At 38.6% G+C, this 14,503-nt stretch overlaps 1 protein-coding gene across 1 annotated transcript; it reads left to right on the top strand.

Moving 5' to 3' along the window:
* Positions 1-1,285: 1,285 nt before the first annotated feature.
* LOC126808863 (integumentary mucin C.1) lies at positions 1,286-14,206 on the top strand. Its single transcript, XM_050533914.2, has 6 exons — positions 1,286-1,405; positions 5,480-5,538; positions 8,870-9,001; positions 10,009-10,137; positions 10,857-10,911; positions 11,602-14,206. The coding sequence occupies exons 1-6, from the start codon at positions 1,327-1,329 to the stop codon at positions 12,210-12,212; spliced, it is 1,065 nt and encodes a 354-aa protein (XP_050389871.2). The 5' UTR covers positions 1,286-1,326; the 3' UTR covers positions 12,213-14,206.
* Positions 14,207-14,503: the final 297 nt, after the last annotated feature.

Consider the following 14,503-nt stretch of genomic DNA (forward strand, 5'->3'; position numbering starts at 1 on the left):
GACTAACATATGGTTCAATTTTATTTCACTAATTCGCTTGGGCGTAGGGGTCTTTAGCAGTGGGAGGAAACCGCAGAGCCCGGAGAAAACCCACGAAGTTGGACAGGCGACCCTACTCCTTGTCACGTACAACCGGGGAATCGAAACCACGCCAGTTGACGCAATGACAGACCTTATGATACAGCGCGCATGTGTAAACCATTCGGCCATCCACCCCGGTTGCTACGAAATGAAATGAAATAGGGTTTAACGTCCTACTGTTCTGCTCCGACTGGGCTAATGAAGACGGACATACGTCATACAGTGCTATGAGGGGCAGTTTGTCAGGACAGCGGCACTAAAGCATATTCTTATATCGAATTCCAACTGCCAAGGGATCTTTTATGTGCAGGCCAATGTGTACATGGGACCTCGGTTTTTCGTCCCATCCGAACGTCTAGACAGCTGTTCTTGTCAGGCCCTCCGCCCTGTTCTTGGTTAATAAAATATAGCAATTAATTAAATGTGCTAAGTATAATTATGAAAACACAGTATATACTTACATGTTTAAAGTACTTATTGACATCCATTTGGAATGGGTGGATGCCATTTATATGTGCGTGAAATAGCTTAAACATACATTATGAAAGAGCTAAATCTGTCTATTGCAGGTCTTTCTTTAGGCCTGAAATGTTATCTAAATTATTAATTAGACATTAATTAACTTATCCAGATCATAATCAACTTTAGATGGCATCGCTAGCCTGCGATCTTAAGTGGATTGTGATCCGATTTACTTCATAACTTTCCATCTCGATTAAACGATTAAATGGAAAATCGAGACTATGCTGTTTAATGTACAGACTTTAGTAATGATGACCGAGGCTAGGCAGAAGTTTCATTCGCTTAGTTCTCGGTTCATAGTGGATCAATTTGAATGAAATTTTCAGCAAATTGCCTTTACGTTATCTAGTTTTTAATTATTATAGTGAAAACTGCCAACTCGTTATCGGATCTCCCATAATGTATCTTTAATGCAACGTCCGCTTCCACCGAAGTGATATCGCAGACAATGCCAATTATAACAAAAAAGAGTTCTGATTTTTATTTTATTTTTAAGTTGATTCCCTGTCATTTTGTAACATCAGGGAATCCGATTAAAAAAAAGATAATTTAATTTAAATACGTCAGTCAGTCAGTCAATATTGACTACACTGTGATACCACTCCCCTGAAATCGATGAACCGAAGGTAAACGAAGTGTATATAAACTCACGTTCTGTTTAAAACGAGCAGTCGGGTGAAGCTAGGCGGAGATCACCATCAGGCTGATAATACAACTACGACAATGAAGTTTTTGATTCTTATTGCTGCGTGCTGTTTTGCAGTTTGCCATGCCTCAGTGGAACTTGAGAACAAAGCGGAAGGTAATTTGTGTTTATTCTTTTAATCAATTGTTTTAGGTGTGCGACATGGTTCTATTTTATTTCAATAATTCGCTTGCGCGTAGGGGTCTTTGGCAGTTAAAGAAAACCTGCGAAACCGGAAGAAACCTACAAGGTTGGACAAAACAAGCCTACTCCTTGTGTACTTACAACCGGGGAATCGAAACCACGCCAGTTGAATCAATGACAGACCGTATGATGGATGCAACGCGCACGCGCTAACCATTCGGCCGTCCATCCCCGGCGGCGGTGGGGGTACACTTGAGATGTTTTCTTCATCTTCTTATTTTAGTTTTTGGTTAGGTGGCCGAATGGTTGACGCGTGCACGTTGGATCAGAACGTCGGCCACCGAGTCAAGTGGCGTGGTTTCAATTTTCTCGCTTGTACGTGACAAGGAGTAGAGTCGTCTTTCCAACCTCATGGGTTTTATGTGGGTCCCTCGGTTTTCTCCAACTGTTAAAGTTCCCTACACGCTAACGAATAAACGAAATAAAATTGAGCGATATTTTAATCCCGAATTGACTTAGGTTGACTTAGGTTGACTTGCTGTTCTGCTCCTAAACTGGGCTAATGAAGATGGACATACGCCATACAGTGTGCTATGCCGGACATTTTACCTGGACAGCGGCACTACGGCCTACTCTTATATCGAATTCCAACTGCCAAGGGATCTTTTACGTGCACGCCAATGTGTACACGGGACCTCGGTTTTTCGTCCCATCCGAACGTATAGACAGCTTATCTTGTCAGGCCCTCCGCCATGCATCACTGACAAGGGGAAACCACGCTGGAAAATCTGGATGAACTTTCTCGGCCAATGCAGGGATCGAACACCCGACCTCCATTTCTTAAGAGGGGTGGGGTGGATGGCCGAATGGTTAGCACGTGCGCGCTGTATCATAAGGCCTGTTATTAAGTGAACTGGCGTGGTTTCGAAATCCCCGGTTGTACGTGACAAGGAGTAGGGTCGCCTGTCCAACCTCGGGGGTTTTCTCCGGGTCCTCCGGTTTCCCCTCACTGCTAAAGACCCCTACGCACAAGCGAATTATTGAAATAAAATTAAACCATATGTTAGTCCCGAAATGACCTAGTCTGTGTCGAGTGGACGTTAAACCCCATCTCTCTCTCTCTCTCAAATTATTATCTGGCTATATGTTGAAAATTTCAGACAAATTGCTTAATTATTTTTACGCTACATTAGCTATCACAAAATGTATTCAAATCCAGTAAACATCGCAGGCTAATGATGCCATCGAGAGTTGATCATGGTCTGGATAAGTTAATTAATGTCTAATTAATAGTTTAGATAACATTTCAGGGCTAAAGAAAGACCTGCAATAGGCAGATTTAGCTCTTTCATAATGCAACTATTCAGTATACTTAAACATACATTATGCAAAAGCTAAATCTGTCAATTTCAGGTCTTTCTTTAGGCCTGAAATGTTATCTAAATTATTAATTAGGCATTAATTAACTTATCCAAACCATAATCAATTCTCGATGTTATCGCTAGCCTGTGATATTTACTGGATTAGCATCCGAGTTGTTGCTCCACTATTGTTCATGATTTAATGGATAATCGAGACTGTTTTTTATCGTACCAACTTTAGTAATGATGATCGAGGCCAGGAGAAAAATTCAATCGCTAAATTCTCGGTTCAGAGTGGATCAATTTGACTGAAATTTTCAGCAAATTCCCCCTACATTGTATAGTTTTTCACTATTATAGTGAGAACTGCCAGCTATTTATCTAATCTCCCATAATGTATCTTTAATTTGTACTCTTGTATATTAGAGTTTCATTACCAAGAAGTTATAAATAAACGGAGGGCCTGACAAGGACAGCTGTCAGGTCGTTCGGAAGGACCGAAAACCCGAAGTCCCGTTTACACATTGGCATGCACGTAAAATATCCATCTACAGTTGGAATTCGATATAAGAGTAGGCCTTTGTGTCGCTGCCTCATAGCACACTGTATTGCGTATGCCCGTCTTGGAGCAGAAAAATAGGACGTTAAACCCCATTTCATTGATAAATAAACGTTCGTGTGTAGTTCTGCTTCATAAATTTATTAAGAAAATCCAGGTCATATTACATTATACCCACGTTTCTTTGTAAAGATTTCTGAATGTGATCTAAATGATAAAAATACAAAAATAAAACGAAGCATAAATAATATGTAGGCATGGTTTGATGCGAACATTAAAGTGACATCTCGATTAAAATTTTTGTGTGAAAAACCCTTTAAATCCCCTACCTTAGGGCCGAGAAACTAACTGAATAATATGTAGGTAGGGTTTGATGTGAACATTAAATGGACACTCTCGATTATATTTTGCTTGAAAAGCCCCTAAACCCTCTACCTTAGGACCGAGAAACTAACTCAGCATATATACGTGATACGTTTTCAAACAAGTTAGGGGTCCAACTTACAACTCACAGTAGGCATTTTGCTAATGTATTTTCTGCCTAATACCATATTGCGTGTGCCAGAGTATTCTCTCTTTTAACATCTGCATGTTACAAATACCACAAATGAAATGATGAATTCCAAATATTCAATGGTTTGTGTATTAAGCGTGAATTGCCATTTAATCTCTTTATCACATAGTACGCAAAGTAGCAATTTTGTGAGAATTATTGAATCATTTTCAAATGTCACTAAAATGTTTTTGTATTATAATTTAGTTGTTTTTCAGTTGTCAAATATGAATGCAAATAAAAACTAAACCGCTGCCTTTTTATTCAGATATATCTGTACGTAAAAACACTTTGAATTATAACTGGGGTCCATATGGACCCCTTGATACCTGATATGTGATTCTCACAACGTGCACCGACACGGGTTAATCCCATCCGTCTTAATCTGGAAATGGAGACCGGTGTTCCAAGTTGGATAAAACGGTGTCTGGATAAAAATAACGTGTGGGTGAAATTTACCTTTCATTATCAAGTACAGCTTGATAATCTCTGTATAGATCTCTAAGGAACGGCAATAGATTAGCAGGTCACCCAATGAAAAAAATCTTAAAAGGGTTACGTGTCAGGGAAAGCGGTTTTGACGTTCACTTCCAAACGACTCAATATTTTGAGCTTAAATTTTTTTTTCGACAAGGTATATACACCATTCGTCTATAATTTGGCGCTTAAAGTAGCCTAAGTCTCTAACCCAATATCATCCAAAGTCTTCGACATTGAAAACACGAACTATTTGTCAATTTAAATCAACATTGATGTTGTGATCTTACCGGGAAAAGATGGGCTTCTGATATCCAATATTTAAGATAAAATAAATATTTTACCATTGGTACACGAATAGTGTACCATAATGCGTTTCAGCGGCTTGCAACAGGGACTCGAAGAACGATGCTAGACATATTCCACCCGTCATGTCAAACGATGACGCCATATTCTTATCTGGAGAGCATGCGCAATAAATACTATCGGTGTAGACTGGAAAAACCAGACGGTATAGATTGCCATTCGATTTAGACTTCTGACGTATTTCGCCAAACATCACTGATTAGAAATTATAGTAAAAGCAGAAACGATGGAATGTAAATCAGTTTATATACATTCATATTACATTATTATATGCGTTGCGACCCATTTGTGTCACTTTCTACGTCCCAAATATTAGCGATTTAGCTCCTTTTATTTCTGAGACTCTGTTAAAATCGGGATAGTCCCTTTAATGTACGCTATTTTGGACCTCTGTTGCATATAAGCTGGACTTTTTTTTTGATTAAATGCAATAGATAGCTAGACCAAAACACCCAACAAACCACACGCAAACTTTACGCATCACCGTGTTTTCATTTAGAGGTCCCGTGTACACTTTGGCGTGCACGTAAAAGATCCCTTAACAGTTGGAATTCGATATAACAGTACGCCGTAGTGCCGCTGTCCGGGCAAAATATCCCCCATAGCACACTGTATGGCGTATGCACGTCTTCATTAGCCCAGTTCGGAGCAAAACAGTAGGACGTTAAACCCCATTTCATTTCATTTCATTTTATTTCATATATTAAAGTGACACGTTTTATGAATTTCAGACGCCGTTAATGTAAACAGAGAAAAGAGGGAAGTCGGTTCATTATCCAGCAATGTCATAGTAAGTCTGATATTCTGTTAAAGAGAGAGAGAGAGGGGGGGGAGCGGTGTAAACTAGGTCATTTCGGGCCTAACATATGGTTCAATTTTATTTCAATAATTCGGTTGCGCGTATGGGCTTTTAGCAGCTGCGGGAAACCGGGGGACCCAGAGAAAACCCAAGAGATAGAAATCACGCCAGTTAAAGGAGATGGTCCACCAATTTATACATCTTAACAATAGATTGACTACGAGGAGAGATATGTTCAAATAGGAATGGAAACCGGGGGACCCAGAGAAAACCCAAGAGATAGAATAGGCGACGATACTCCTTGTCACGTACAAGCGGGGAGTCGAAATCACGCCAGTTAAAGGAGATGGCCCATCAATTTATACATCTTAACAATAGATTGACTATGAGGAGAGATATGTTCAAATAGGAATAGAAACTAAAACTACATTTAGATTAAAACACAGATCCTATTTCGTTTCGTTTTTTAGAGTTCAAAATTGGGTTTTACTTTCTTTACCACACTAGCATCTGGAAGAGTTGTTATGAGTGACGTGTTCTGGAAGAGTTGTTATATAACCCGCGTTCTGGTTGATGTAAGGGGTTAACCAGTGAAACAGTCTGTTACGGCGAGTTCTTGACGTGTGGTACACGAAACTGTGGGTGTCCCACTAGAAACATCAACGCTGATTGGTTAATCAAATGTCTCACGTCAGAGGGTCAAAAGCCGCTCGTATGAACCCTGACTCAACATTCCACTAAAACCGGTCAGATCATGAATATTTATTCGGCCGAATTATATTCGCCTGGTGTGTCCGCGTCGCCGAAGCATTCGGCCGAATATAGAATTCATTAGCCAATCACCACTCATATCGAGAAGTCACGTGATAGATTGAAGACCTAGACGCCGCCATGTTTAATCATGTGACGTGATAGGTGATGCAATCGACAGGTTGAATCGGGCGAAGCATTCGGCTTGTGTGTCCACCCATTCGGCCGAATAAAATTCGGCGCCGATTGGTTCGGCTAATGTGTCCACTGCTTTATCTAGTGACATTCAATTAATTTTTTGAATTATCAGGTATCCTCTCAGTCTCATATAACAACTTTTGGTCTTCGAAGGAATTATTAGTGAGCAGAAATTCGCCCGTGAATCTGTTATCACTCGTCACTTCAGTCAGTCATATAGAATTAAACGCTGGACCCTTTGTTCTGACTCGGGTGCTCAAGTTACTGATCAACCTGTGAGGTGTTGTTTTAGCATGTGCACAGGTGATCATTTAAGGAAAAGTAGGTGTTCATATAAATGAACACCCCCACATACTAACCCGGTGATTGTCAAAACAGACCATGCATTTTCGTTATTTTGTTAGAAATAACAAGAAACACCGTGTTAATTAAAAAATATAAATACATGTAGTTAAAACAATAAATAAATATCTTTTCACTATAGCTTGTGAAATAGTATCATTAGCTAGAAAACGCATCCAATAGTATAAAGAACAAATACACAAAACCTAGCAAACTGAGATAAATTTCTGTTTGGTCATGTTTTAGATAATTGTAATCTTGTAAAATACCTTTCCTACATCATCGCACATGCTATTCTTTTCGCACATGGTTAGTTTGTTCTGTGGCTGACAATTCGTGAATGTAAAACGTATTCCAGTCAATGCAGCATACCCCATTCGCACTAAATTGATATTACATTATTCATTGGTCTGTTGTGGATTTTAAAGATAGATTGTGGGGCAACGAAACATACGCCCACAGTAGCTAAGTCGTCTGGGCAGTCAATAAGGGGCGTAGCATATTTATTTCTTTTGTCGCTTAGGAGAGAAAAATTGGGTTTAACGTCCACTCGACACAAACTAGGTCATTTCGGGACTAACATGGTTCAATTTTAGTTCAAAAATTCGCTTGCGCGTAGGGGTCTTTAGCAGTGGGAGAAAACCGGAGGACCCGGAGAAAACCCACGAGGTTAGACAGGCTACCCTACTCCTTGTCACGTACAACCGGGCCATCGAACCCCCCTTGTCAGTAAGGAAAACATTTACAACACACTAAAATATAATTATGAATAACAAACCCATTAAGTAATTGTCATACTTCTTTGGCTTCTAATTCTGCCCTATACTGACGTTGAGTACTAAAAACATTAAATATCAAGGGCCATAAATCTGGAAGTTATTATTGGAAATCATTGAAAGTCAATAGGATTCTTCGTCTCATGACCATAATTGTTCAGCCTCCAGATCGTGGACATCGGACGGGAGCGACGACAATATATGACATGTTGGCGTATAAACAGTGCCGAAAACCGGAAATCAGCAAATAGGCTTAAAATACATTTATCCATATACTAATCCACATTTCTTAAAATTGTATTTCAAAAACCTGACATTGATATGATCTGATTTGTATGCATCGTAAATAAACAGGTATACACATATTCAGGTTATTGACCCACTCCCCAATCTGCTGAGTAAACAACAATATATTATGACGTGCAAAATAATGTATTGATACCTGTTATAGACGAATCGGTAAAATTATTTTGTGTGATAAACTCATTCAACTTCTTACACAAAGAATCCAGTGTGTAAGTCAGTTATCGACCTTCGACCCTCGGGGTCAAGTTAGATGAACATCCGAGCTCGCGCAATTGAACACTTCGAACGATCTCGCGTTCTCAGTGTACAACCTAGCACGTGCTCGGGTGTTCATCTAACTTGAACCCCTCTGTCTCAGTCGATAACCCTTACGGATAACTCATGTTTTCCCTTTGCGTCCGTCATTTCCCTTTCTTGATATGTGATAATGACTGACACCAATATTGTCCTTTAAACATGCATTATGCAAGAGCTAAATCTGCCTATCGCAGGTCTTTCTTTAGGCCCGAAATGTTATCTAAATTATTAATTAGACCATAATCAACTCTCGATGTCAAGGCTAGCCTTCGATATCGACTGGATTAGAATCTTATATGCTGCAAACGCTCATTGATAATTAAATCAAAACAATGGATAATCGAGACTATGCTTTTTAACGTACTAACTTTAGTAATGATGAACGAGGCTAGGCGGAAATTTACAAAGCTGATTTCTCGGTTCATAGTGGACCAATTTGACTGAAATTGTCAACAAATTACCTTTACATTATCTAGTTTTTAACTATTATAGCGAGAACTGTCAGCTCTTTATCTAATCTCCCATAATGTATCTTTAACTCGTTAATCGAATAAAACACATTAGATCATTTATTTGAAGTGGCACATTTTCTTATTAACCAATGCTACGCCATTAATGGTATTGTTGTTTATATTATTGTATATTTATTACAGCCACAAGATGTTCATACCACCAGGAATAAAAGGGCTACTATTTATACCAACAGAAAGAAAAGGCAGACTGAAGCACTTAGTGCAGATGATCAGTGTATTCGACAGTTTGGAGCCGGTTCTTATTTTTGTCGCGTAAGTTCAACATTTATTGTTGTTAAAAGAGAGAGAGAGAGATCTTTAACGTCCACTTGACACAAACTAAGTCATTTCGGGAATAACATATGGTTCAATTTAATTTCAATAATTCGCTTACGAGTGTGGATCTTTAGGAGTGGGGGGGGGCGGATGACCAGGAGAAAACCCACGAGGTTGGACAGGCGACCCTACACCATGTCAAGTACAACCGGGGAATCGAATTTATATATATAAAAAAAAACTAAAAGATTAAAAATATCACAGACAAAACTAATACATTTATTGTAAATTCCAGGAACTATTTAAAATACATCAATTACATTTTCATCACTATGTTTAAATGTGCACGGAATGAAAAATTTGAAAACAATATCAGCCCTAGGATAATGATTTTGTGATTCTGAAGTACTTTGCTTAAAAATAGCTTGACATAAACATACAATATCTAGGCCTACTAGGCCTACATGGCCACCTTAATCACTGGGTGATCATGACTCCCGATTTAGTTTCAACATTGATTTGGGCATACATGGATTGATTAAACGTACATTATGCAAGAGCTAAATCTGTCTATTGCAGGTCTTTCTTTAGGCCTGAAATGTTATCTAAATTATTAATTAGACATTAATTAACTTATCCGGGCCATAATCAACTCTCGATGTCATTGCTAGCTTGCGATATTTACTGGAGTTGAATCCGATCTGTTGCTCAACGCTCTTTGATGTTTAAATCCAAAAATGGATAATGGAGACTATGTTTTTTTAACGTACCGACTTTAGTAATAATGATCGAGGCTAGGCCTAAAATTCAAAAGCTAACATCTCAGTTCAGGGTGGATTAATTTCACTGAAATTTTCAGCTAATTCCCTTTACATTATCTAGTTTTTAACTCTTATAATGAGAACTTTTAGCCTTTTACCTAATCTCCCACAATGCCCCTTTATTGTATATATTACATCTTCAGGACTTCTTTAGTAATATAGTTTCATTGATTTTACATTCAGGCGACGTATGATCAACCTTTAACAGATTATTCAGTAATGTGCAGAACAGGGCTTTGTTCTAATAATGCTGCTTTTCCCGCGTGTGTCAACGTGACGTTCGACGAAATGACTACATGTGGCAATCAGAAGGTAATGTGCAATTCAGCTAAACGGGCGGAGGGTGGGGGGAATCCGGTGTCAGACAGGGGACTCTACTCTATTTTAACCGCACGTGTTGAGTTTACGCCACTCGATGGCAAATGGCTAAAACTATTTGTTAACGAGGTTAGGACACGTGATTGTTGGCAAGATGGTAGGTTAGGGTATGCAATGGGGTTAGGTCCAGGGTTAGGTTGGGATTAGCGCTAGCCCAGTTTATATCTCATGACCTATGACGAAAGATTGAGCTGGCCTTATCGTTTAGCACTAACCGCAATACAGCTAAACGGGCGGGGGTGGGGGGAGCCAATGTCAGGCAGGAACCTACTCTATTTTAAACACACGTGTCGAAGCTACGCCACGATGGCAAATCTTATTAACTAAATAGCAAACGTCCTTGAATATTTTTCTTGTTTTATTCATTAAGTCATTAAGCATGAAGACGCCTTGGTACACGAGCCTAAACGGTAAGATGACCTGGTACACGAGACTAAAAGGTAACACGTCCTGATACACGAGACTAAAAGGTAACACGACCTGATACACCAGACTAGAAAGTTACACAACCTAGTAGACGATAGGATGGCGTTGTCTTTAATTGATTCTGATCCATTCCGTTGATGTCTTTAGAAACCGTAACCCAATCCAATGAAAGACATTAATTCGTTTCTGTTCATTTTTAAAATCATTAAATGTTATTAATATTTCAGTGGTGTATCGCGGGTCAGTGTGTTTTTGACGAAGATGCCCCTGTGACATCGTCAGGTATGTAGTGTGTGTGTGTGAGAGAGACAAATTGGGTTTAGTGTCCACTCGACACAAACTAGGTTATTTCGGGACTAAGATGTTTCATTGTCTTTACCGATTGGAGGAAACCGGACGACCAGGAGAAAATCCCAGAGGTTGGACAGGCGACCCTACTCCTTTTCACGTTCATCCGGAGAATCGAAACCACGTCAGTTGACTCAATGACAGACCTTGTGATTTCACACGCCCGCGTTAAACCACTAGACCAGTGCCTGTTTCTGTATAACTTAATCTACATTAATATTACCTTGGTGTAGTCTTTCTCATGCTTCGTGCAATATTACAGAGGAGCCACGGTGATTCAATGAGTAAGACGTTGGCTCGCTCACCTAGAGGTCCCATGTTCTATCCCTGCTTTCGTCGAGAATATACATTGGGAATTACCGGCGTGGCCCCTACCCCTACACCCCCAGCCCCTTGTCAGTCGTAAAGTCATTCGGATGAGTTGACAAACCAAGGTCCCATGTATACATTGACACGCACGTAAAAGATCCCTTGACAGTTGGAATTTGATATACGAGTAGGCAGTAGTGCCGCTGTCAGTGCAACGTATCCCTCATAGCACTTGACAGGGTGTATGCCCGCCTTCATTAGCCCAGTCGGAGCAGTACAATAGGCCGTTAAACCCCATTTCATTTTATTTTACAGATCTGTGCCCCCAGGGTGATTCACCAACTGTAACATGCACTATTTATACACCTGAACAGTGTGAGGGATTTAGAGTTAATGGGATACAAGCGGTACTTCTACGATGCTGTGATCACTGTAAAGAAGAAACTGCCACTACAACCACCACTACAACCCCTACAACTCCAACCACCACTACATCCACTACGACTCCAACCACCACTACATCCACTACAACTCCAACCACCACTACATCCACTACGACTCCAACCACCACTACATCCACTACAACTCCAACCACCACTACATCCACTACAACTCCAACCACCACCACATCCACTACAACTCCAACCACCAATACATCCACTACGACTCCAACCACCACAACTACAACTCCAACCACCACCACATCCACTACGACTTCAACAAGGACAACAACGCAAAAATGTAATTTATTCCGCTACCTAAAGGGTAAATGCTCTAACATTTCAACGAATCAATTGAACTGTTTACGACGTTTTTGTAGGTCTTGTCGTAAATGTCGTTATTTGTATAACAGAAAGTGTCGCTCTTGCATGAAGAGAAATAAACGCAAACTCTGCCAACTTCTCTGGAAGTTTGAGAAGCAGTAAACGAGGATTTTTCATATAATATAAGCTTATTATTTTAAGGCTACCAAAATAGTTATCAAAAATATAAATTGAAAAAACCCCCAAAAAACAAAATAAACAACGTAAGATTTAGATAAAGAGCTGTCAGTTTTCGCTATAATAGGCAAATAGAGAATCTCCTACGAGTCTTTTTAAATTTTGATACAAAAAAAAAAAAATATCAACACACGTCGATAAAGTAAAGAAAAACAAAAAAAACGAGGCTCTGATTTTATTTATCACCCAGTCTTTTCTTACGTGAACAGGGGGGGGGGGGGGTGGATGGCTGAATGGTTAGCACGTGCGCGCTGTATCATAAAGTCTGTCATTGAGTCAGCTGGCGGGGTTTCGATTCCCCAGTTGTACGTGACAAGGAGTAGGGTCGCCTGGCCAACCTCGTGGGTTTTCTCCGGGTCCTCGGGTTTCCTCCCACTGCTTAAGACCCCTTATGCGCGAGCGAATTATGGAAATAAAATTGAACCATATGTCAGTTCCGAAATGACCTAGTATGTGTCGAATGGACGTTAAACCCCATTTCTCTCTCTCTCTTTCTCTTACATGAACAAATAGATAAATATAATTCTTTGCTATAGATTTCACTTTTACTGAACCTGATTACATTACAGCATAGTGATACATCATTTTTTTGACAGAAATTCAACCATTGCAAAGTCCTTTATATTGACCAAGTGTTTCCATTAAAGTCAATTAAATAAAAATAGTTCATTATTAATAAAAAAAAAAGAAGTTACTTTTATTGAAAAATGAACTGTTCTTTGAAAATAAAAAAAAGTAGTTCCTTTTTGATTGACCAATCAAATACATGTAAAGCGATATCTACTGTAGAAGGTATTATTGATTGATAAGTATTTTTATTTTATTTAAAGTTGCAATTTCATATTTTTACGTTACATTTTTAAAATTTATTAAAATAAAGCCATAAAATAGATGGTATCTATAAACAGTCCTACTTTGTTAAAGAATAATCCTATTAATCCTATATATCACTATTGCCAGTTGAGAAATTGGCAAAAATATCATTTTCCTCTTCAAATTCAAACGTTTGAAAAAAGCTACTCCATGGTGGAGAATAGAAAACAAGGGAGGTAATTTGGAGGTAATTGTGTTATTATTTCCGGTGTAAATGAGTTTTAAGTGTGAGAATGACACCTATGATCGTTTAATAGTGAGTTGACAACCTATTGAGCAAAAGACATAGAAATAATTATGTTTTGACTTTCTTAGAAAATATGAAATTGTAACTTTAAAGATACAATATGTAAGATTTAGATAAAGAGCTAACCATTCTTGTTATAATAGCTCCAAATATAGATAATGTAAAATGAAAATATTGAAAATTTCATTTTAATTACTTCATTCTGAGCCAAGGTATCACTGTTTGTAGTTTTGACAGTATGTGTGCACTGTGGTAACCAGGGCACTGGTATATTCGAGATTTAGCCTCGCTTTTCAATTATTAAACTTTTAAATGGCGAACCGTTCTAATCTAGTTAAAATCTCGAGTATCCGATGCCATCAAGAGTTTTGTTAATTAATGTCTAATTAATAATTAATATAACATTTAAGGCCCAAAGAAGGACTTGCAATAGGCATATTTAACTCTTGTAAAATGCATGTTTAAGTGATTTAAAAATAAAAATTGAAAATAAATTCTATAGTGACTTAAAGGGCAGTAACATGTTTATACTAACAATTCTTTAACGACGCAATATTTCAGATTTAGATAAAGAGCTGACAGTTCTTGCTATAATAGTTAAATATAAATAAATTCTATTCTAACAAATTCTTTAAAGACGCGAGACGCAGTTTTCGCTATAATAGTTAAATATGAATAAATGAAAGGGGAATATCTTAAAAATTTCAGTCAAATTACTTCATATTGAGCGGCGTTATGGCCGTTTGAAGAACAGTGTAGTCTACCCTTATTACGATAATAAATAAAATCTCGATTATCAGTTTTTCAATTTAGTTATTATCTGGCTATCGTGTTTAAAGGGACAATAACACTCTGGCTGGCTTGACAGCTCCAGAAAATAGAAAAATAGCCTTATTCTAAGTACTAGATGTGTTAGTGTCCTACCTGTTGTGTATCCATTAAATCCTATATTCGCCTGGTGTGTCCGCTTCGCCGAAGCATTCGGCCGAATATAGAATTCATTAGCCAATCACCACTCATATCGAGAAGTCACGTGATAGATTGAAGACATAGACGCCGCCATGTTTAATCATGTGACGTGAAAGGTGATGCAATC

Source organism: Patella vulgata, chromosome 1 (genome assembly GCF_932274485.2).
Source record: "Patella vulgata chromosome 1, xgPatVulg1.2, whole genome shotgun sequence".
Lineage (NCBI taxonomy): Eukaryota > Metazoa > Mollusca > Gastropoda > Patellidae > Patella > Patella vulgata.

Excerpts from the sequence above, each read along its gene's own strand:
- LOC126808863 (XM_050533914.2), top strand. The coding sequence starts at position 1,327 with ATGAAGTTTTTGATTCTTATTGCTGCGTGCTGTTTTGCAGTTTGCCAT. Across the intron at positions 5,539-8,869 it reads CATTATCCAGCAATGTCATA|CCACAAGATGTTCATACCAC; the intron begins GTAAGTCTGATA and ends TATTTATTACAG. Across the intron at positions 10,138-10,856 it reads CTACATGTGGCAATCAGAAG|TGGTGTATCGCGGGTCAGTG; the intron begins GTAATGTGCAAT and ends TTAATATTTCAG.